We start from the raw sequence: 24,239 nt of genomic DNA, 5'->3' as shown, positions 1-24,239 counted from the left end.
TAACAGGATGGATGTTTATTGGGAGGACATGCCAGACAGGCCCCCAGGAAGAGTCTGGCAATCAGGCATTACAAGGAATGGAACCTGGGACCGGGAAGCTTCCAGCTGCAGTTACATGGAGCTTACCTGGCCTCCAATTTCTTCCCCAACCTGTTAGCGCCTATGACAACTCCCCACTGCTCTCCATGTTTCAACTCAAATTCCAGGTGGGCTCTTTGCTCCTCCTACCGTCTGCCACCAGGCTACGAGGGGGGTCACCTGCCCACCCAAGAACTGCCTCCTCTCAGGCACTGACTTCAGGGAGCAAGTTTTTCCTTTTTTGTGACCCTTATTCAACCTCACAGTTCTGGGCACACAAGCCTCCAGGAAGAGCAAGTGAGCTAGGGCGCTCTCCACGCTCCCTGGGGGTATGAATGCGGGCATCTCTTCTTCCAGGTGCCTGACAAAATGCCTGCTCAGGCAGCCAAGTTGCCTGCATGCCCTCTCCTTAGGGATCACCAGACCATCTTGATTTCCTCACTCTTAGTGTGTGAGAGGGACTAATTCCTTTGGGAAGCCCATGAACAGAGTGACCAGCGACACGTCTTGGCCGTCGGTACATGGGCACTAATAAACGAGGCCTGCTGCAGGCATTCTTGCCAATGTCAGAAGTCACAGGGATGAGTCCATGGTCAGGAGTCCTTTGGAAATAGAATGAAAACAGTATTTCCTAGAATCCCTTGCAGCTCGGGGTGGCCATGTGACTGAACTCTAGCCAACAGGAAGGAATGGAAATGACGAGCAACTTCTGGACTGTGTCCACAGTAGGAAGGGATGTGCCTTCAATGTCCACTTTTTACTCTTCTTGCTGGAGGGAATGTGAACAGAATGGGGCCACGAACCTCACAACCAAAGGTAACATTTTAGGGATGGAGAAAAATAAGATAGAAGGATCCAGAGTTCCAACACCTTAAACTACCATAGCATACCCAGACTAGTATGGGAAAGAAAAAGAACGTTCCCTCATGTTGAAGTGACTGTATTTGGTCTCTTATTACAGCAGCCTAATTTCTATTCTAGCCAATACAGAGTGCCTTGGCCAGCCGGTGAGAATGTAGAAAGATCTTCTTTTCTAATCCATACTAAAATTCCACAGTGGGCCTGGGGGGTGGCGGGGGGGAGATGTGAGGGGCAGTCCATTATTGGAAGATAAATGGAAAGATGAGATCCAGGGAAAAGGAACAGAGAAGTTGACAACATGACCGGTCCATTTCTCCTCAGAGTCCTCCAGGGTCGCACCCTCCTGGGTAGATTAGGGTTCATCTTCACCTATCATTGCCCATTTTTCTTGGTGAGAAGTTTGGAGCCAGGTCATAGAAAGTCAGATGTTGCAGAATTGTTTTCACCAAGGCAGGCCGGATCCAGGGCTGCCTTGTTCACAAAGCCCGAGTCATTGCAGATTCTGGTGGCCTCCTTCTCCTGAGGGTAGGCAATGCTACAGGTCAGCTCAGGAGCAGAGCTCAGGACAAGTTCCCACCTGTGGCTGCATCAGGATCAATGAGCTTCCCTCAGAAAAAAACCTGGTCACATGAGGACTCTGGGAGCGGTCACCGCCTGACCTCTAACTCTGGTGGGCAGTCCCCCAGACCCCCAGCCTTGGGTAGGGGTCCCACGGGGATTGCGAGCATGTGCCTGGCTGGCCATGAGGCTACAAGCCCTGGCCCACCAAATGGATTATCTGCAGAAGGGAACATATCACAGGGAAAAGAAAACAGACTTTCACCCCTGCCCAGGTGATCAGCAGACTCAGGAGTGGGAAAAAGAGACCCCAAAACACGGATGGGGTGCTGTGTTCCAAGATGTGTCTTGGATGTGGAGGTGACACTGCTAAGTTCAGAATGTCTGTCCCAGGCACCCAGCCAGCAGGTCCCAGAGAGAACGGTACAGTCACGCTGGCCTACAGTGCGCCCAAAGAAGTGTCCAGTGAGCAAACCCCTGACTGTTGTGTGCCCCGGTCAGAATGTGATTCCCCTATCTTCTCAGGGGTCCCTGGTTCTCTGTATTCTCTCCCTAGCCCCAGGGGCCATCCTATATATGACCGCGGTCTCTAGGAGCCAGCCCTCTCTGTGGGTTAGCTAAGCGTCATGTCTGCCTGTGCCCATGTAGTAAATGGGTACCTGTGTGGTCTCCTTCTGAGAATCCATCTCCACCACATTCTCACCCATGCTCACCTTACGAAAATGCCTCCTGCAACACAAGGGTGGACTCAGAGGGTGTCTCCCCTCCCCCTTGCCTCCCCTCCCTCTCCCCACCTCCAGTGCTTAGCCCCAGACTGCTCACTGCACAGAGCAGTGGGCGCATTGTGGGGAATGGGGTGCCTTATCTTTCTTTCTTCCCAGCACTTTCTTTACACAGACAGGGTCCAGATAAAGAAAGAAGAAAACTATAGCAAGATGGATATAAAGATGATTCTGGAAGCGATTCCCAAATCTGGAGCAATGGCTAGAAAGTATGGAGCCTGTGAATTTGGTAGAATACGAGGGGATGTTGGGGGGCCAGGGGGAGGGAGGACGAGGTGACCCCATCCACCCCCAGCTCTGAACCCACCTCCAGATGCAGAAGGCCCCCAGGCCCAACAATAGGAAGAGGAGGCCCAGCAGCAGCCCCAGGACCCAGAGTAGCTTCTGGAACAGACTCAGGTGGTGCAGAGCTGGAACACAGGGGTGAGGCTGAGGGGGCAGCTATGATTCCAGGCCTCCAATCCTCCCTCCCAAGGTGACTCCTCCAAGACGAAAACTATTCTAGCTTGCACTTTATCTCAGAAGCGTCCCCATGCAAAGGAGCTTTAAGCAACCAGTCTAGATTAGTCAGACCAAGTGGTTACAGCAGAAGGGATTCAGGGAAGACCTCAAAAGGAAGCTGTTGGACCCGAGAGCAGGGCCTCTGTACAGAGGGGCCTGGGGGATGGATGCTCCACCCACCTCTGGTTCCGAAGTAGGTGGAAGCGGACGCAGAGCCCAGGGCATTGGAGGCAGAGCACACGTATTCCCCCTGGTCGCTGGGCCTCAGCTCCTCCATGTCCACCCTCAAGGCATTGGCAGTGGCCGTGACACGGATATGTGGCTCAGCAGGAGCATGCCAGGGCTGGCTGGAGGCCACCAGCCTACTGCCGAGGTAGAGGCTCAGGCTGGCTAGGGGCTCGCTGTCCACTCGGCAGTCCAGGATGCCCTGGATGCCACCTTCAGGCTCCACAAAGACCGTCATGGTGGGCATCTTGGGAGGGTCTGTGGGCATACAGGGAGGGTGATGATGGCCAAAAACCACCGCAAGTTCCTCCCCTCCCTGTACCCAGGCAAGATGACTTCGCTCCTCCTCCCATTAAGAGATAGAACCTACTCCCCCACTCCTTGGTCTGTGACTTGCTTTGACCACTAGAAAGCAGAAGTGGCATGATGTGACTTCAGGGCTAGACCTCAAGGGGCCTCCTACAAACACAGTCATGTGGGAAGCCCAGGCCAGCGTGCTGGGCATCGCGTGGCGGCCCAGCCAGCAGCCAGCCCCGGGATGAAGCCCTTGCCAGCCATGAGGATGAAGCCATCCTAGGCGGTCTAGCTTCAGCTCAGCCACTGGACAACTGCAGCCACGTGAGGTGGGGCCGGCAGGAGAGGTGGGCTAGCTCAGCCCGGCCCACGTTACTGACCCACGGAACCGTGAGCAAATAAAATGGCTGTCATTTCACAGTCCGTGTTTTGGAGTGGCTTGTTACTGCGGCCATAGCAGACTGACAGCATAGGGCCTTCATGAGGAGTGGAGGAGGGGACGAAGGCTGATGAGGGCCTATTGCATGCCGGGCACTCTGCGTGGGGTATCTCCTACACTCCTCACGGGGTGAGGGGACTGACACTTGTGGAAACCAAGGCCTGGGTGCACAAGGTCACACCCCCAGTGAGCGGGAGTCCTCCGACCCGGGACTCCACACCTGCAAGGTCTTTGCTCTTTGCAGACAGGAGAGAAGGAAGACCTGAGGTGGGCATGTGAGGTGTGGACAGACTGAGGCAGGGGGCGGGGCGTCCTACTCACATAGCACACGGAGGGTGACTGGAGCAGAGGCCGTGGCCCCACTGGGGCGCTCAGCCCGGCAGTGGTACACCCCAGCTTGGGCACGGGCCACGTGGCTGAAGGCAAGGGTGGGCCCAGGCTCCACGTGTAGTCGCTGGCCATTCCAGAACCAAGCGAAGGTGGAGTTGCCTGTGAGCCCGGGACCGCCGGGGAGGAGACAGCTCAGGTTCAGCGGCGCACCCTCAGGCACGTCCTGCCCCGGCTGGGCCACCACACGCACACCTGCGGGCCGAGGACCAGGAGGCTGTCAGGGATCTGCAGACCTGTGGGTCTGGGCAGTGGAGAGGCCCTCTGTGCATTATGGGAAGGTCTGTTCGGCTTTGGGGCCCCCAAAGGTGAGACTGTGTCTCTCCCATAAGCCTGAGATCTCTGAGAACAGGGCTTTATCTTATCCTGGCACTGGGGACCTCCAGGACAGGGCTGTGTGTCTCTCTTAACAAACACAAGATGAGGCTGTGCCTTGCTCTCAGATTGGACTCCCCAAAGGGACGGCTCACCTCATCCCTAAAGGTAGGACTGTGTCTGTCTTCCCGCCCCAGGCTTCCCCAGGGCAGGCCCGTGCCCCACCCCAAGTTGGGCTCTGTGAGGGTGGGGTTATGCCTTGCCCGCATCCAAGGTCCCCTGGGCACGGCTACAGCTCCACCCTCGTAGGGAGTTCTCCAAGGGCAAGGCTGCTTCCCGCCCTCAGGCTGTTTCTCCCCCTCAACCTGCCTCCAGGAGAGCTGTTCCTCTTCCATCGGATGGGGCCGGGCTAGCTCCACCCATCTGGTCAGCCCGCCCCCTCTTGCGGGAGCTCCACCCCTCACAGAAACATGGCCCCACTGCGCCTGCGCCCCTTCCCCTCCCCCTTCATTCACTCACCTTCTGCCTGCAGCTGCCCTGTGGTGTTGACTGAACCCAGGAAGTTGTGGGCTGTGCACACATAGGTGTCCCTGTCTCCTGAGGGTACATCTTGCACCTGCAGCCGCAGGGCGTTGCGGGCCACCTGGACATGGCCTGTCCGCGATGCCAAGCCGTCGACCCCATGGCTGGTGGCCAGCACCTCGCCATCACGGGACAGGGCCAGCTCAGCAGGTGGCTCGCTGTCCACGGTGCACTGTACCACGGCCATGGGGCTGGCCCTTGAGTCCCGAAACGACGACAGGACAACATCCCGAGGGGCATCTGGCGACACGACGGGACATAGTTGGAGGCCTTGTTTAGAAACCCTGTACCATCATGGCCTGCCTGCCTGGCAATGGTGAGGCTGAAGCCTCTGGACAAATGCTCACTTCCTAGAACTGACAAATTCTCAGCAGACTCCTACAGACAGGGTTCACAGGACCCTAGGGTCTCTTTTCTCACCACCTACGTCCTTCTTTTCCCAAGTGTCCATGCTAAGGTCCACTGAAGTCCCGTGTCCACCCCCACGAAGGTCCAGAAGTGCCCTCCACCCGCTCTCATCCTTGGCACCCCCAGCCAAGGACCCCTGCTCACAGTGAACTTGCAGGGCTGTAGGCTGGGAGCTGCGCGTGCCCTGGGCATCCTGGACCTGGCAGGAGTAGGCGCCTGCGTGAGCCCGCGTAGCTGCCGGGATGGAGAGGGAGGCGGCTGGGCCCTCCTGCAGCCAACGGCTGTTGTGGTACCAGGCGTAGAGAGTGGGCGGGCGGGCAGCGGGGTCTTCACAGGTCACCGTGACAGGGGCCCCCTCGGGCACAGCAGCTGCCGGAGCCAGGGTCACCCGCACAGCTGTACCGAGGAGAGCAGGGTCAGCTAGGGTCAGCCAGATCCCACAGCTGCCCCCCACCGCTCCCGCCCCGGTGCGCTTGGCCTGCCCTGCCTCACCTTCTAGCCGCAGCTCCAGGGACGCATTGGCCTGGCCCAGAGGACTGTGGGCAGAGCAGCTGTAGAGACCCTCGTCGCTGGGCCGGGGCTCCCGGAGCTCCAGACGCAGGGTGTTGGGGACAGAGACTGTGGTTGAGGAGGCCAGGAGGCGGCCGGCATGGCTGAGGGCCAGCTGGGCAGCTGGGTGGCTGTCCACAGTGCACAGTACCAGGGCCAGCCGTCCACCCCGGCTCTCTAGGAGGTAGGTCAGGCGCAGGCCGCGGGGTGCGTCTACGGTGATACCAACGGAAACAGTTCCAAGACTGTAGTCAGGAGGCCAGTGGCAGGTGGCATTCAAACCAGGAGGGCCCTGGCTCCCTACACCAAGGACTCCCGATTGCCCCATCTAGGGCCCCTGCTCCACTGCCCAGAGAGAACTAAGCCCCCTCACCCCCAACTCAGTGTTCTTTGTTCTGAGCTTCATCGGACAGATGGGGACTGTTTCTGGGTTGGACATCCGTGGGGCTCTGGCCATGCCCTGATCCCTGGGGGCTGCTGTCATTCCTTGTTGCCCCACCCTGCGTCCAACCAGACTCACAGAGGACATCCAGAATGACAGGTCTGGAGAGGCGGGGTGCCCGGCCAGGAATCAGCACACCACAGAGGTAGGAGGCAGCATCCGTGACCGTGACATTGGGCAGAAGGATGGAGTGGGCACCTGGGCGCTGCTGCCCATCCTGGTACCATATGTAGGTGGGTTGGGTCTGGTTGGTGGTCCACACAAGGCAGGTCAGGTTCACCAGCTGCCCTTCCTGCACAATGGCCTTGGGCCACACCTGCACACTCACAGCTGGGGAGAGAGAAGGGCAGGGGGACACGGGTGAGAGTTGTGACGCTGGGTAAGCCAGCCACCCGTCTCCATGTCAGCCACTGAGAGGCACAGGTGGCCCACCTGTAAACTGGGCTCAAGGTCGAGCTTGGGAAACAGCTCGCCCTCTCTCATGGTCCCGGGTAGAGTTGTGCCGAGCCCTGGAATGCCCTGAGCCCTCCATGACCCTGGTGAGGGGCTCATGGGAAAACGCAAGCCTCCCCTGCCCTGTGGTGTTTTCTCCTTTCTCCTGATTAGCTTTATCCACTGGACATCCAGGCAAACTTCTGTTTGTTTGTTTTATGTTTTATTTATTTGTGTGTGAGCGAGAGACATAGCATGAACAGCCTCCAAGCTCTTAGCTGTCAGTACAGAGCCCGACGCAGGGCTCAAACCCACCAACTGTGAGATCATGAGCTGAAGTCAGACGCTTAACTGACTGAGCCACCCAGGTGTCCCAGCAAACTTCTGTTTTTAAAAAAAGGCTCTTCTGGGGCGCCTGGGTGGCTCAGTCAGTTAAGCGTCTGGCTCTTGATTTCAGCTTAGGTCATGATCTCACGGTTTTTGGGATGGAGCCCCATGTTGGGCTCTGCACCGATAGCATAGAGCCTGCNACCAACTGTGAGATCATGAGCTGAAGTCAGACGCTTAACTGACTGAGCCACCCAGGTGTCCCAGCAAACTTCTGTTTTTAAAAAAAGGCTCTTCTGGGGCGCCTGGGTGGCTCAGTCAGTTAAGCGTCTGGCTCTTGATTTCAGCTTAGGTCATGATCTCACGGTTTGTAAGATGGAGCCCCATGTTGGGCTCTGCACCGATAGCATAGAGCCTGTTTGTAATTCTCTCTCTCCTTCTCTCTGCCTCTCTGTCTCTCAAAATAAATAAAAAATATTTAAAAAGTGAAAAAAAATAGGGGCGCCTGGGTGGCCCAGTCGGTTAAGCGTCCGACTTTGGTTCAGCTCATGATCCCACGGTTCGTGGGTTCGAGCCCTGCGTCGGGCTCTGTGCTGACAGCTAGCTCAGAGCCTGGAGCCTGCTTCAGATTCTGTGTCTCCCTCTCTCTCTCTGACCCTCCCCTGCTCACGCTGTCTCTCTCTCTCTCTCTCTCAGAAATAAATAAAATATTTTTTTAAAAATTTTTAATGAAAAAAATAAAAAAGGCTCTTCCATGGAACCCAAGTCTGGAGACTGCTGCCCTTAAAGGGAGTAGGAATGGAGACTGTCATGTTCAGCCCACCTGCCTGTGCCTCTGGCTTCTAGAACCCTCTCCAGCCTCCCCTCCTCTCTTAAAGGCGACATCCATGCACCCGCACTCATCCCCACACTGACCCTGGGCGTCGAAGTTGGCAGAGGCTGAGGCCTGGCCCAAGGCATTGGTGGCCCGGCAGGTGTAGACGCCCTCATCCTCCAGCGCTGCACCGTGGATCTCCAGGCGGAGTGTGTTGGGAGCCACAGCCACCTGCAGCCGCGAAGAACTGCTTGCAAGTTCCCCCACACCTTGTAGGGTGGAGGCCACGAGGTGGTCCCCATGGAGCAGTTGCAGCTGGGCTGGAGGGTCACTGTTCACACGGCACAGGAGGAGGCCCAGTCGCCGAGGGCCTGTGTCCATCAGGGCGGTGAGCACGGCCTCTCGAGGGGCATCTACAGGAGGCGGGCGGTGGTCAGGGTGCCTGGGCTCCCCCTCCCCCTCCCCCAGCTGTGCCCTGGTTTCCTCCAACCCCCTAAGAAACAGGGACGGGATGAAAGCTTACAGGACACGTGGAGGATGACAGGGGCGGCCAGGCTCGTGGTGGCTGAGCTTGGAGACCGGGCTTGGCAATGGTACGCCCCAGCCTGACTCACAGTAATGGCTGCAAAGCGGAGCGTGGCCAAGTTCGACTCCGGGAGGGGCTGGCCATCCCGATACCAGAGGTATGAGGTCCCCTCCAGGACCCCTGTGGGCACCTGGCAGCTCAAGACCACAGCCTGGCCCTCCCGGAGCTCAGGTGACGGTGACACCTGGACCCAGGCTCCTGTGGGGAGAAACCAAGAGCCGGTGAGGGCCCTCCAGCATACCCTCCCACAGCCTGGCCCGTGCGTATGTGCACACCACGACTGCATGACCCCGATCCTACGGCCTGGAGCCACAGCCCACCTACCAGACCACCCCCGGGGGCCCCACTTCTGCTCCATGCCTCCTCCTGTCCTGTTCCCAACTCCCCTGCACTGGGTCTGTCCTGGCCTTTACCACCTACCACCTTGAGCTACAGTTTTGTTCTGTCAGTCATATCTCACCTACTTGAAGGCGAGCCTAGAGCAGGCACAGCCTATGTGACCTGTAACCCAGTGCCAGGCACCGCACCTGTACGTGTTAGCTCTTGGCAAATGCTGGTTTGACCCCATAAAGCACTGATATGGGAGGGGTTTAAGTCATGCCGAGAGCCATCGTCCTGATACCAAGCTGGACCCGGCATGAATGGCCCAGGACGTGGAGGGGAAGTTAGCCACCATGTGGTCGTGAGTCCTCTCCAGGCCCGCTCTGCACCCAGGCTCCGAGTCATGGAGAGCCCGAGAGCTGGCGGGACCAAGCGAAGGGCTCTCCGGGTGCCCCCTGGCTCCCAGGCAGGAGGAGGCTGGGGTGGGGAGCGAGGAGGGGTAGCTGGAGTGGTGGGAGCACAGGCTGTGCCTGGAATCAAAACCAGATCAATCCAGAGCTAGCTAGTCATATGACCACGAGCAAGCTCCCAAAGCTCTGACCCTCAGTGTCTCTGCCAGTGAAGTGGGTATGACAAATAAGAAAAGACATATAGAACCAAAGCCCAAGGACAGCGTTCAAAAATTGATGTTTGTCATTGTGGGAGAAAAAAAGTGTTATTTCTTTGGCCTTTGCAGCATTATGGGTATTAATTTTTCCTTTTCTTGGCTTATTCACTTAGGGAGGATTTTTGTAGAAGAATATATGTATATTAATGAAGAATATGAATATATTCTTTTGTGTATGTGTATTTATTTCCACATACACATGTATGTGCATATTCATATTTACATATATATTATTACACACACGTATGCATAGTATACATATATCTTCGGTTTTGTATGAAAATTCTTATTATGTAACAAAATTATATTATTATAAAAGATGTTTCTGAGGGGCCTGGGTAGCTCAGTCAGTTAAGCGTCCGACTTTGGCTTAGATCATTATCTCATGGTTTGTGAGTTCGAGTCCCATGTTGGACTCTTGTTGGGAGCCTGCTTCAGATTCTGTGTCTCCCTCTCTCTCACTCTGCCCTTCCCCTGCTCGCGGTCTGTCTCTTTCTCTCATTCTCAAGAATAAATAAATATTTTTAAAAATTTAAAAAAAAAAAGATAAAAAATAAAAGAAGTTTCTGACAGAAAGTGCTCCAGCCAAGCAGGCCACCTTATGCAATTGCCACTGCCCCCTAGTGGTTTCCACAGTTATTACAGGTGAAGATATCTGGCTGGAGACAAAGGGAGGCCTGCTGGCTAGCTAGAAACTCCCTCAACCACGGCTGAAAAAAACCTCACATTTCTGCACAAAATTCACATGACCCAGCCCAAAGCCTGGCTAGAATAGCCCCCCAGGGGTTCTACCACATCGTTAGAGAACTGACACTCACCTTGGACCTGAAAGAAGAGGGAGCTATTGGTGGATCCAAGGGCATTTGTGGCCTCACAGCGATAGCTTCCGGAGTCCTCCAAGTTCAAGTCTCGGACCTCTAGCTGCAGGGAGTTGGCTGTGGCTTTGGCCTGGAGGCGGCCATGGTGTGGGAGCAGGGGCCCCAGGCTGGTGGCCAGGAGGTGCTCTCCGTGGAACAGGGCCAGTTGGGCCACGGGGCGACTGTCCACAGTGCAGATGAACACAGCTACGTGGCCCTGGCCCACATCCAGGAGGGCTGACAGCTTTGGAGGTTCTGGGGGATCTACAGGCAGGAAGGAGATCAGGACACCCCCAGTACAGCTGCCCCTGTAAACCCTGCCTCCCCCCGCCCCCCCAGGCCAGACCTGCCCCTGCCCAAGCCATGCTCTGACCCCTCCCCCAACCCGACCCTAGCCCTGTTCCCTCCCACTGAGCACTCCCTCACCCCTGAGTACCCAAGTCTGCCCTTGCCCGTCACCCACAGAGCACACTCAGGACCACCGGGGTGGAGAGCTGGGCCCCGGCCTCGCCAAGAATGCGGCAGGCATAGAGGGCAGCATCTGTTCTGGCCGCAGGCAGCAGCGTCACGGTCTCCAGGGGGCCCTGGGTCCACAACGCCCCATTCCGGAACCAGGAGAAGTTGGCAGGGCCGCTGGCCTCCCGGCTCACATTGCAGGTCAGGTTGGCTGGGGTGCCCTCCCGCAGCGTGGGCGACGGCGTGATGACCAGGACGGTGGCTGGAAAACAGACGGCACAGGCCAGCTGAGACAGGCCTTGCCTTGACTGCTTGCCCCGAGGGGTCAGAGTCCAGCCTGCCGGCCTGGAGAAGGCAGGAACGAGAGCCCCTGGGCTGCCCATGGGGGAGGGGAGAAAAGCCAGCTCCCACTGCTGAATGGAGCTGCCTTCAGCCCACAGACCCTCTTTGGGGAGCCAGGGGTTGCTGGGTCCCTGGTACCAGCCCCTGACCCTGAGCCACCCATTCCCTGCCATGACTCACCTTGGGCATCAAAGGTTGCAGAGGCAGAGGCGTTGCCCAGGGCGTTGCTGGCCTCACACAGGTACACACCTTCATCCTCCAGCACTGGGTCCCGAATCTCCACACGCAGCAGGTTGGGGGCTCTGGTGACCTTTAGGCGCCAGGAACAGCCCCCACAGCCCAACGGCAGGGGGGAAGAGGCCACAACGTGGTCCCTGTGGAGCAGTCGCAGTTGGGCCGGGGGGCTGCTGTCCACACGGCACAAGAGAAGTCCTTGACGTCTGGCCCCAACCCCTGCGGCATCAGGGTCCAGTTGGGCAGTGAATGTGGGCTGGCGTGGGGCATCTGTAGGGAGGAAGAGCATAGGCGTTCATCCCATGGCCTCCACCAGGGTCCTACAGGTCCACTCAAAGCTGGCTAGGCTCCCAGAACACACTAAACAAAGGCAGGTGCTTAGAGTTGCCATAAACAGTTGTGTAGGTTGTGCACTGCACAAGGACGACCAAACCAGGGTAGGAGGAATTCAGCCCATGCCCCTCATACTAAGCTGTGCCCCAGTGCTCTAACTTTCCCAGAGGAAAGAAGGCCGTTTTGTAGCTTGGACAAGGGTGTCATTTGGGCTAGCATAATGTCACGTGCCTCTGTCACACTAAACGCCGCTCAGGCTAATATAGAGCATCCACTCTTGCCAGGTCACAGTCCCTACGCTGAGAAGTCCTGTCTTTGTGGCTGTGGGAGCTTGTGAGGACACAGCCTATGAGTGTGTACACATATATGGAAGCGTGGTGACCTAGGTCCCAGCCCAGGAGGTCAAAGCTTGGACGTGGCGCCCAGGATGCATTTGAGGCTAGAGGCAGAGGGCTTAAGAGGGGCTGGGGTTGGGGGATAGGAAGCAGGGAGGTAAGAAAGCCCCAGCTTTGTTCCCCACACTCCAGCCCTGGGTAGAGAGCGCTACGGTACCCAGGGCTGTGGCTGCCTTCCTGATCTAGACCCCAGAGCAAGGCAGCCGCAGGAGAGCCTGAGGGGCGGCTGGCGGGCTGACCCTCCCCACATCAGGCCAAGGCTGGGGGAGGCCGCTCACAGAGCACGGTGAGGACGGCAGAGGAAGAGGGGCCGCTGGCGCTGTGGCCGCCCTTGGCCTGACAGTAGTAAGAGCCGGCGTCGGTGCTGGAGGCCGCAGAGAGATGAAAGCTGCTTCTGGGCCCCTCGAAAAGCAGGGCTCCGTTCCGGTACCAAGAGAAGCGGATGTCAGGCGTGGGGCGCAGGCCGCTCCTGCAGCTCAGTGTCACTCCTTGCCCTTCTACCACCTCTGCTGTGGGGCTGATGAGGAGCTGGGCCACTGGCAGAAGAGGGAGTAAGGGAGGGTCAGAGCCCCCGCACACCGGCAGCTCCGTGCCACCTGCTGCAGGAAGACCTCCAGGGTTCACCTCTCCCCACATAGCTATAGGTAGTTCTGGGCTTCATGGCATCTGCTCTGTGGACCTCTTGGTAATCAGGAGGGTCTGTCGTTGAATGCCAATCCTGGCCTATGGGTAGCAGCTGGCTCCAGCATGGTTGAGAAGGATCGGGAGCCAGAGCCCGGACTTAGATCAAGAACCAGGCTTGATCCATTAGCTCTGTCTGCCACGGCCTCAGAAGGAGGGAATGGCAGCGCATGGACCAAGACATGGAAGACCCTATTTTTCCATTTCCCCTCCTGTGTCTGACGCCTAGCAGAGAGTTTGTCCCCAGCATTTGATAAATAAAAAAGAAGTGGCTATGAAGAACCCTTCAAGTTCAGAGCCAGAACGTGTACAGAAAGAATAATGTCACGTGCCCTGTTTCCCTTTTGCCTTGGCCTCAGGAACCTCCCAGGTTGGGATGACTGTATAGTCCAGGTCTTTGATGTGGTTTTATTATTATTATTATTATTTTTTTTTTTTTTTTTTACCAACCAGCTTGGTCAGCCCCTCAGCTGAGCGCTCTGGACTCCTGGGAGGAAGAGACCAGAGCAGGCCTCCTCAGGCCCCTCCACCAGCCTCCCTGCGGCCATGTCACCTTTGGCATGGAAGTCCAGGCTGGAGGACGAATTCCCAAGGGAGTTGGTGGCAGAGCACGTGTATTTCCCGCTGTCAGCTGGCTGCAGGTCTCGGATCTCCAGGTTCAGGGAGTTGGGGTTGGAGAAGACACTGAAGCGTGAGCTGTGGTCACCCTCCCCTGAGGTGGAGGCCAGGATGAGGCCATTGTGCGACAGCACCAGGGTGGCCAGGGGCTCGCTGATCACCGAGCAGTGGAAGATGCCCACCAGCCCCTCCTGCGTCTCCAGGAAGGCGGTGAGGTCCGGGACGAGGGGCGGGTCTGTGTGGAGACAGGGGGGTGAGAGTCATCCTCGGACAGGGGCTGACCGGCCAGACAGGGTTGACCCCGCACCTCCTTTGTTTTACATTGCCCTGTGCAGAGCTCCTGGGTGCCTGTTGAATACACTTTAGTCCCTGGGCCGAGGAAGTCACTTTGTCTTCTTGGCCAATAGTTGTGGCAGCCCTGTGAATGTGGATCAGGGGGCCCGCTTTAAAGGTGGGAAAACTGGGGGTGCTCGGGTGGCTCAGTTGGTTAAGTGACCAACTTCAGCTCAGGGCATGATCTCACGGCTTGTGAGTTTGAGCCCCGCATCGAACTCTGTGCTAACAGCTCAGAGCCTGGAACCTGCTTCAGATTCTGTGTCTCCCTCTCTCTTTGATCCTCCTCTGCTCACACTCTGTCTCTCTCTCTCACTCAAAAAAATAAATAGATAATTGTTTTTAAAAAAGGAAAATAAGGGGCGCCTGGGTGGCTTAGTCGGTTGAGCGTCCGACTTTCGCTTAGGTTATGATCTCGCGGTTCGTGGGTTCGAGCCCCGCATCGGGCTCTGTGCTGACTGCCAGCTCAGAGCCTGGAGCCTGTTTCAGTCTGTGACTCCCTCTCTCTCTGACCCTCCCCTGCTCACGCTGTCTCCCTGTCTCTCTCCTAGAAATAAATAAAACATTTAAAAAATAAATAAATAAAATAAAAAAGGAAAATAAGAGACTTAACAACTGAATGAAGTGCAAGATCCTGGCTTGGATCCTGGACCAGAAAAAAAATAATTGCCATAAAGGACATGATTGGGGCAATTGGTAAAATTCAAAATGGGCTGTAGATTAGATAAGAGTGCTCTATCAATACTATCAGTTGTATCAGTGTTAGATTGCTTGACTGTGATCAGTGGTTATGTACGAGAATGACCTTAGGAGATACATGCTGAGGAATTAAGGGGTAGAGGGACATCATCTACAATTTCAAGAATGTAAACATGTAAATATGCAAACTGGTGCAACCCCTCTGAAAAACAGTATGGAGTTTCCTCAAAAAATTAAAAACAGAACTACCCTAAGACCCTGAAGTTGCACTACTAGGTATTTATCCAAAGGATACAGAAGTGCTGTTTTGAAGGGGCACATGCACCCCAATGTTTATAGCAGCGCTATTGACAAAAGCCAACAGATGGAAAGAGCCCAAATGTCCATCGACTGACAAATAGGTAAAAAAGATGTGGGGTGTGTGTGTGTGTGTGTGTGTGTATACACACAATGTATTACTCAGCCATCATAAAGAATGAAATCTTGCCATTTACAACAACATGAAAGGAACTAGCGTATTGTGCTAACTGAAATAAATCAGTCAGAGAAAGACAAATACATATGCCTTCACTCATATGTGGAATTTAAGATACAAAACAGATGAACATAAAGAAAGGGAAGCAAAACTAATATAAAAACAGGGAAGGAGACAAACCATAAGAAACTCTTAAATACAGAGATCAAACTGAGGGTTGCTGGCGGCGTATTTGGTCGGGGCAATGGGCTAAATGAGCAAAGGGCATTAAGAAGGACACTTGTTTGATGAGCACTGGGTGTCATATGTAAGTGACGAATCACTAAAGTCATTATTACACTATATGTTATTATTATACTATATGTTATTATACTATGTGTTATTATGTTACTATGTGTTATTATTACACTATATGTTATTACACCATATGTTATTATTACACTATATGTTAACTAACTTGGATGTAAATTTTTTTAATTAAAAAATATCAATTCTCAGCCTTTTGGCTAAGATCAAGTGTCATATCTGTTCTTATCCGTTTAATATCAGATATGTTCTCTGAGGACAGTATATTAAATGGATTTTTGGAGCAGGGAGATGGAATAGGAGCTTGCTCCATCCATTCCAGGCATCGACCTGGTATTGCAGCACTTCCAGAAATGGTGCACACACAAAAATAATAAATAAAAATTAAAAATTAATTTAAAAAAGAATGTAAACATGTGGCTAACAGATATGTGATAGGTAACTGGTGGATGTGTACACATGTAGCATATATACATATGGAATGCATATATATGTGCTTACATACAAAATGTGTGTACACGTGCGCACGTATAGGTATATAGGCACGTGTGTGTACACATGTATCTGTATATGTGTGCATATGCACATGTATGTACACACATACATACATACATACATATATACATTTAAAGAGAGAGAGCAAACGTACCAAACTGCTAACAAATGGGGAATCTAGGGTAAAGGCATATGGTGATTCTTTGTATTATCCGTGCAACTCTTTGTAAGCTTGTTTCAAAATGAAAAGTATTCTAGACAAGGAGGAAATTGAGGCCCAGAGAGGGCAAAGTTAGCCCAGTTATGCAGAGTTGGGACAGGAGCTCAAGGCCAATGAGGCTCAGGACCCTAGCCCTCCCGTGGGGGGCCCCACCCCTTGACCACCCTTTGGCCTGGCTCTGGCAGTGTTCGGTGCCACCCGGCCCTGCCACTTACGTTTGACCACCACGCTGACGGGGCCAGAGCGCTGGCTGCCGTAGGAATTGTGCATCTCGCAGAAGTAGAAGCCGGTGTCGGCTCTGGTGGTCGAGTGCAGCTGCAGGGCGCGGCTGTGGGCATCCTCCAGCAAGACGTGGTTCCTGTACCAGCTGTAGCGCAGCTTGCTGGGCGCTTCTCTGGGCGCGCTGCACGTCAGCGTCACCGTCTGGTTCTCTAGGATGGGGCCTGCTGGGCTCACCTGGACCTCAGCCACTGTGGGGATGGCATGGGGCACGTGGGGGGAGATCCAGCTGACTTCCGGGGCACCGGGGTTGTAGCCAACTACACCCCTGCATGTTCCGTATCATGCCCCTTTGCGGCACAGCCTTCTGGATTGGCACTGCATCACTTTGTCCTATCTACGGGATGCTTGTCACATCCCACCCTGCCAGGGAGGTTGGTCATCTATCTGAGACAGGGCTAGGACTCCAGGCCTGCGTTCCAAGAGGCACCTTGGCCTGGCTTCCTTCAGCAACAGTGGCCTGCACCCCCCTACCTCCCACCCAGGCTCAGCCAAGACTCACTGAAGACGTGGAGGCTGACAGGGGGCGAGACCGTAGAGCCCACGCCATTCCCAGCTTGGCAGGTGTAGACACCGGCATCATCCCAGGCTACCTGGGGTAACTGCAGCACAGGACCCCGGACTTTGAGCTGCGTCCCGTCCTTGACCCACTGCATGGAACTGACCTCGGGGTTGCTGCTGTTGACCCGGCAGGTGAGTATGACCAGATCACCTGGAAGGATGTTCCGCCCTGAGGGGCTAAGAAGGATCTCCACGCCCTTGGGGGCATCTGCAAGTCATGATGGGGGGCATCAGGTGAGGAGCCCATGGAGGGCAATGGCCGCACTTCTCCAACCATACAAAACAATTGTGTTTCTATAAATCTTGTTCCGAAGCCTCTCACTCTGTAAATATGCTAATAGAAGCTAATATTTTCAAGGGCTTAATGTAGGTAAATAGGCAAATAACAGAAGCTAATATTTTAGAGTGCTCAGTATGCGCCAAACACACCTGCAAGTTCCATACCCGTTCTCTTCAGGGCAAAGTTTGCTCCTGTGCCTCATGGGTCCAGGCAGCCTATGCCTGTGGACAGCAGTTGTTCTAGAACAGGCTGCCGTGTTTTACCATGCTGGGAAGATGCAGAATCAGGTAGAAACTCGGGTTTTTATTCACCACCTCTTTGCGGTGTCTGCACGATACCCCGATCACCATGAGTGTGAGTAGACTTAGGCAGGAGAGGGGTGAATTCTCACACACACACACACACACACACACACATACACACGCACACACAAAGAGCATCCTCCAGAGCTGTGCTAAATCCCCGGGGCCTCGCTGCCTGACCCCCAACTCTCTGGCTCTTTGTGTCTCCCCTTCTCTGCCCAGCCTGGCCTCAGGAACAAGAGGTAGAAGGAAGCCATTAAATGAGGCTCAGAGGGCTTAGTGCTGTCTCTCCCCTTGCCTGACCCTGGAGGTCCAAGCGCGCCTGGCTTTGCCTCAGGGGCAAGGGCTCCGTTTCCCCAGGCTGGAGGAGGGAACGGGTTCTGCTGGGGAAGCCACAGATACGTGCTCAGTACCCAGGGAGTGGTGCCCAGAACACTCACACTGCACTTGGAGGTGAATCTTGGCCTGAGTCCTGTGTTTGGCTACCGAGAGTTGGCAGTACAGGGTCCGGCCATGGTCCTGCCAGGACAAGGGCATACGGAGGGTCCCCAAGTGGCTGATGCCCGTGGGCTCGAGCTTCTGGTGGCTGGAAGTGATGGAGCGTGCGGGGTCCTGGCCTAGCCACTGCAGGCTGATCTGCTCCTCTGTGCACGCATAGGGAGTGGAGCAGTTGAAGATGGCCTCCATGCCCTCGTGAAGCTCAGCCGGCCCAGTAACCGTGGGCTCCTCGGGCTTCTCTGAGGACAAAGACCAGAGGCTCAGGACTCCCCTCCACCACACATGAGGCCTACCACCCTGGAAAGCCCAGCTGAGGGGCAAGGTCTGGGCAGGGTCCTTTAGAGGAAGGAGGGGCTGCTTTCTATCCCCAGCCCCAGTGAAGGGGAATGCAAGGGGGAGGCAGGGCTGGGGCTAGCCCGGGGCTGGGGTTGGGCTCAGGATTGGCGCTGAGAGCCAATGGGGCCAGGAGGAGCTTGGGAGACGCTTCTGGACAGTAGCCAGGCCACGCTGCCCCTCACCTGTCACGGTGACCACAGTGCCTTTGACATCTGACCAGCGGTTGCCGTCACTGATCTCAAAACGGAAGTTGTAGGAGCCCGAATCCTCAGGCTGCAGGTCCTTCAGCATCAGGCTGCACACCTTGTGCTCAGGGCTCCCCAAGAGCTGGGCACGGCCACGAAAGTGCGCCTCCACCTGCTTGGGGTTCTCCGAGTGGCTCACCACCTGCCTCTTGCCCGAGTAGTCATAGTACCAGATGGCTGTGATGCCACGGGGCACTTGCACGTCAGCTGGGAAGTTGAAGACACAGGGGATGACGAGGCAGGACCCCTTCATGCCCTTCACATCCTGGGGACTGGAGACACCCCATGAGGCCAGGCCTGGAGGGCGAGGTAGGACAGAGAGGAGAGTGATGAAGGCCTGGGGCGACTGCAGAGCCCTCAGATCTGCCCCAGATGAGTCTGCAACCCCTGCCCTGCCCCCAGCAAAGCACCCTTGGAGCTGCCCCTCTGGGGGGCTCCCCCCAGCCACTGTCTCCCTGAGCCCTCCTTCAACCTTAGCAGACAAACCAGTGGCCAGCACAGTCCAGTCCCCCTGGGCAACGGAGGGCTGGACTCACCAAGGCCAGGCCCTGTGAGATGGGGAAGGCCAGCAAAGCCTACCTGCCGAGATAGTTGAGGTCAACTGGAGAAGCTGGATCAGGTAGTCCATGGCAGGTTTTACGCTGGTTCTGGCGCCTAAGAGGGTGATGCACACTGTGCTGGCGGGGCACACGGGGGCCTTCTAGGGAAACTCAGAGGGCGCCTAAGCCTCAGGGCCCGCTGAGAGTCCAGCCTCGTACCCCCACATGCTCTGCTGGCCAAGCCAGTGAGAGCACAGGGCTGGCAAGGACTTCCGGGCGGCAGCAGGGAGCCGGGAGCCCACGTTCACAACTCGGGCTGCACCAGGGAATGCCTCCACTCGGTGGCATGCCCCAGAAAGCCCTCTGTGGGTCCCTCAGCCCCACCCCAAGTTCTGCTTTCCCAGCCCCTCAAGGACACTCCTCCAGAGCGGATGAACAGCTGTTTCTCCCTTTCCCCCCACTTCCCCGCCTCTTCCCCACCACCCAACCCAACGGGAACTGGAGTCCAGAGAGGATGGAATGCAGTGAAAGCGATGGCTTGAAATTTGTCTTCTAACCACCAGCCTTACCAGCTGTAGGCCATAGTGGGGCTTGACTGAAGACTTAACAAAATGCTGCCTTGAAGAGTTACTTCCATCCCCGAAAGGTCCTCGTTCCTACTCCCCATTCTGCTCCCACTCCCAGCTCCCCACACACGCACCCTGTGGCCAGTCCCATATACCCATGGGCTCTCCGGCTGACCAGCTCTGCCCCCACCACAAATGATCTTTGCCCGTTGAAAGCTTATTCAGTCTTCAGGGTGCGGCTTGAAGGTGGTTTCTAGCTGAAACTTGCCCTTTGGGGTCCCTGTAGCCAGCCCACAGCCACCTCTGTGCTTGCCTTGTCCTTGGCAGCTTGTGACCACCCACTTCTCAGGAGCTGGGGCCGAGGACATGTGCCCTGAAACAGTGCAGAGCCCCTCTGGCCCTGCAGTGGTGAGCAAGAGAGAGGCGTGGTCCTTGGGGGTCTAGAGTCAGTGGCTGGGCAAGTCTGGGCATGGGACCCAAGAGCCCTGCCCAACACATATCCCACAAACATGAGTTAAAGCATGCTGTATACCATGCAGAAGATGGTGGACTCTGCCACTGAGTGCCCCTGCTAGACACGAGTCTCTAAAGAGTGCCACAGAGGGGCGCCTGGGTGGCTCAGTCAGTTAAGTGTCTGACTTCAGCTCAGCTCATGATCTCACGGTTCATGGGTTTGAGTCCGGCTTCGGGCTGTGTGCTGACAGCTCAGAGCCTGGAGCTGCTTCCATTTCTGGGTCTCCCTCTCTCTGCCCCTCCCCCCCCCACACTCTGTCTCTCTCTCTCTCTCTTTCTCAAAAAATGAACAAATATTAAAAAAAAGAGTGCCACAGATGTGAATCTGAGGCGGAGAAATGCCAGAAACACTTATAACTAAGACTGTAAAAGTGTTAGAAGAAAACATGGGTGAAGATCTCCATGACCCAGGATCAGGCAAGGATTTCTCAAGTGTGGCGACAAAAGGAAAAAAATAGATAAACTGGACTTGGTCAAATTTTAAAACTTTTGTGCACATCAAAGGACACTATGAAGAGAGTGAAAAGACAGCACATAGAATGGGAGAAAATATTTGCAAATCATGTATCAGATAGGGGATTGATATCTAGAATATACAAAGAACTCTTACAGCTCAACAAGAATAGCAACAACAAAACCCCCAAACAACCCAAATTCAGAAATTGGGCTAAGGACTTGAATACACACTTCTCCAAAGATGATATACAAGTGGCCAATAAGCCCATGTTTTTTAAGCCCATGAAAAAATGCTCAACATTATTAGGCAATAGGGACATGAAAATTAAAACCACAATCAGCTACCACTTCATACCCATTAGAATGGCTGTTCACAAGCAAACACAACCAGAAAATAATAAATGTTGCTGAAGACGAAGATGTGGAGAAATGGGAAGGCCCTGTGCACTGCTGATGGGAATGTAAAATGGCGCAGCCCCTGTGGAAAATAGTTTGGCGGTTCCTGAAAAAGCCCAGCAATTCCACTTCTAGGTATCTACCCAAAAGAATTTTAAACAGGGACTCCAATAGATACTTGTACATGCATGTTCATAGCCGAATTACTCACAATAGCCAAAAAGATAGAAACAACCCAAGTATCCATCAACCCATGAATGGATAAAAGAGATGTGGTATATCCATACGATAGAATACTATTCAGCCGTGAGAAGGAATGAAATTCTGACACATGTTACAACATGGGTGAACCTTGAAAAATCACCCGAAGTGAAACCAGCCAGATACAAAAGGGCAAATATTATGCGATTCTACCTATATGAGATACTTAGAACATGAGGAGTCAAAGAGACAGAAAGTAGAACAGAGGTTACAAGGATCAAGGAAGAGGGTGGGGAGGAGAGAGTAGGGAGTTAATGCATATAGAATCTCTTTTTTGGATGGTGAAACATTTCTGGAAATGGGCAAGGGTGATGGTTACACAATATTACGAATGTACTTAACGCCACTGATTTGTACACTTAGAAGTGGTTAAAACAGTTAAGTTTTATATTAAGTACATTTTACAACATACAAAAACCCATGTTGCAAACTTTGCAATCTTCCCTGGTCCTAAATGCTGACTCGGCAGGGGGAGGGGGGAGGCTGGGAGTGGGGACAGGAAACTCGTGACATCTCCCAGCCCCCAGCCCGTCAGCCGCAGGGTGGGGCGCAATTGATGCCAGGGGCTACCAGGGGGCACACCTGGGGAGGGGATGAGCCTAGATGGGGTCTGAATTGCCTGTCAGGATGACAGTCCTTAGCCAAGTGTGAAGGGACAAGGGACATCCTGGCTGGGAGCATGGTAAAGGCAAAGATCTGGGAAGGCCAGGAAGAGCACTGTTTCTCGGGGGACCCGGCCCCCTGGCTGGGCTGCTCCAGCAGACAAGTCTGGTGATTTGCTGAGGCCTACTGGCTCGTCCCCTTTCTTTGCACGGCCCTCGGCCTGCTCCCGTCCCAGGAGGATGTGCTCACACCCTCTACACCTGGTCCCTGGCCACAGGAGAGGCTCGTGCTGGCCCAGGCTGTGGCTGTGGCCTGGATGCTGGGCTGAAAGGCAGAACTGGGTATGTGTGTGGGAGCTGAGGGTCTTGGCCACACTGGGTAACAGGGTGAGCTCCACGGTAGCAAAGACATCAATCAGCAAGATGGCAGCCAGGGCCCCTGCTGTTCCCATTTGGGGTCATGGAAAGGACGATGCTGAACCAACAGGAGGAATGGTGGGATTTTAGACCGACTGACCCCTAAATGGGGCAAAGACTTTTGAAACATGTGAGAAGACCCTTTCTAGAACCACCCCGAACCACATCATGGAGATGTCACCTACACTTAGCCCAACCCCAACACCCAAGAAGTCAGTCCCACCAGAGTCCAGCTCATTGGCTCAACCCGTTCCACCCCAAAGACCAGCTTCATCCCAGAGAGCCTTCCTGGGAAAAGAAGGGGCAAGACGGACCCCAGAAAGGAAGACCTTTGTCTCTATTTGAAAACTTCTTGCTGAAGGTTAGGTGCTCCCTAGGGCGTGGATTGATCTGGGGACTGGTGTGCACCCTGCGCCCCCTGGTGGTAAAGAGGTGGTTCCCAGTCCTGGGGAACCAGGGGGGATTGGGGGACCAGAGACCCTCAGCCCTGAAACAACCCCTCATTTAGGCAGCGACCACGTGGAAGAGGATTGTTCCCCAGACCTCAGAAAGTTCCTGAGGTTCATCTTTGTATCTCCAAGTCTTAGGTGCTCTGAAGACAGGGTTTAAATCCTTACCCCCAAAATTGGTATATGGCGCATCATGGTTGGGCTGAGGTGGCCTGGGACACAGTGGGTGCCCATGTCTGCTGCCTGTGTGAGGGCAAGTGAGTGGCAAAGTCTATGTGTGATCCAGAGTCCCAGGACAACTGGGGAGGACTGGCTGGGGCCCTGAGTCTCTGACCTCGGATCCTAGACACCAGAAAGAAGGACAGAAGTAGTTTCACTGCAGACAGATGCAGGATTCAGTTTCTGTTTCCTAGCACCAGGGCTCCCCCAACTACTTCCCTATCAGGCTGGAGAAGGAGAGAAATGAAGTGATACGGCCATCTGGAGTGCTCTACCCCTCAGATAGGAAATCAGGGTACAGACGGGCAATTCCAGAGAATGTTATCTTCATAATAGTGGAAAGCCCCAAGCATAAGCCAAAGGTTTCACTTGGAAAGCCATATAATCCATAAATGAGGTCTACTGGGTTGATATGGGCAGTAGAAATCGCACATCTTGTTCTCCAATCTAGCTGTAAACGCTCAGAACCCAAGCACCCGTTCCCGAAACTGTGCTAGTCAGTGCTGGAGGTCCTGCTTGGATGGAGAAGTGGTGGGGAAGGAAGTGGGTGGGCCTGGGCTCCCAGGAGGGCAAGATGAGTGTTGTGCAGCAGCTGGGCCAGGATGAAGGCGAAGTTTGGCTGTGATGCGGGATGGAATTGGGTGGACATGGAGGGAAGGGTGACGGGTTGGGGAAGGATGAAGGTCAGGGTTGAGGCTGGATGGAGACGATGCTTAGGAAATGTTTGGGGTGATATTGGGGGTGAGGTAGGGTTGGAAGCTGGTTGGGATGGGGATTGATGTGCGGGTTGGAGAAGATTTGGGGGCGTGGAGTGGTTTGAGCGGTGAGTGCAGCTTTGATTAGTGTCTAGGGCTTGGGTTGGTTCCGATTCAGCACCCACCCCAAGGCTCCCCAGCAAATCTCAGCCCAGCCCCTCTCCCAGCCCTCCGCTCATGCTCCAGTGATGGAAGTACCTGTTCCACTGAGGGAAGTGGCCGCAGGGTTGGTGAACGGCAGGACAGGAGAACAGGAAGGAGGGCCAGGTGCTGGTGGTGCTGGTGGCTTCCCAGGGCTCTGTCACCCCAGGAAAGGAGATCCAGCCTCAGAGGTTGCTTCCTCTTTTCCCAAAGCCTCAGCTCTACTGCCCAGCCTGGAGGCTCGTCAGGGAGGCAGCTGCAGGCCTTGCGTAATATCAAGACAGGAAAGGCCTCCTAGTCTGGGGAAGGACCCTGGCAAAGCCCTTAGGGCTGTGAGCAAGCAGAAGTGAGATCGGAGGCATGCTGGAGTCTCCTCTTGGGCAAAGTGGGAAATGGGGGGGGGGGGGGCCTG

At 54.9% G+C, this 24,239-nt stretch overlaps 1 protein-coding gene and 1 non-coding gene across 2 annotated transcripts; one reads left to right on the top strand and one right to left on the bottom strand.

Moving 5' to 3' along the window:
• On the bottom strand, positions 1–19,141 carry SIGLEC1 (sialic acid binding Ig like lectin 1). The gene is made up of 21 exons (XM_077766881.1): positions 19,093–19,141; positions 18,451–18,810; positions 17,875–18,171; positions 16,794–17,060; positions 16,228–16,482; positions 13,420–13,719; positions 12,464–12,721; positions 11,404–11,727; positions 10,889–11,143; positions 10,387–10,689; positions 8,518–8,778; positions 8,096–8,407; positions 6,500–6,751; positions 5,923–6,192; positions 5,575–5,826; positions 4,960–5,262; positions 4,060–4,320; positions 2,961–3,263; positions 2,587–2,689; positions 2,157–2,226; positions 1–1,458 (listed from the first exon to the last, which is right to left on the bottom strand). The coding sequence occupies exons 1-21, from the start codon at positions 19,139–19,141 to the stop codon at positions 1,351–1,353; spliced, it is 5,163 nt and encodes a 1,720-aa protein (XP_077623007.1). The 3' UTR covers positions 1–1,350.
• On the top strand, positions 15,478–15,664 carry LOC144233963 (U2 spliceosomal RNA). Its single transcript, XR_013335813.1, has one exon. It is a non-coding gene; the product is annotated as a U2 spliceosomal RNA (small nuclear RNA).
• Positions 19,142–24,239: the final 5,098 nt, after the last annotated feature.

This window comes from Crocuta crocuta, unplaced genomic scaffold (genome assembly GCF_008692635.1).
Source record: "Crocuta crocuta isolate KB4526 unplaced genomic scaffold, BGI_CrCroc_1.0 scaffold15, whole genome shotgun sequence".
Classification (NCBI taxonomy): domain Eukaryota; kingdom Metazoa; phylum Chordata; class Mammalia; order Carnivora; family Hyaenidae; genus Crocuta; species Crocuta crocuta.
Note: the sequence above shows the minus strand (reverse complement) of the source record. Positions and strands in the feature narration are given on the sequence as shown.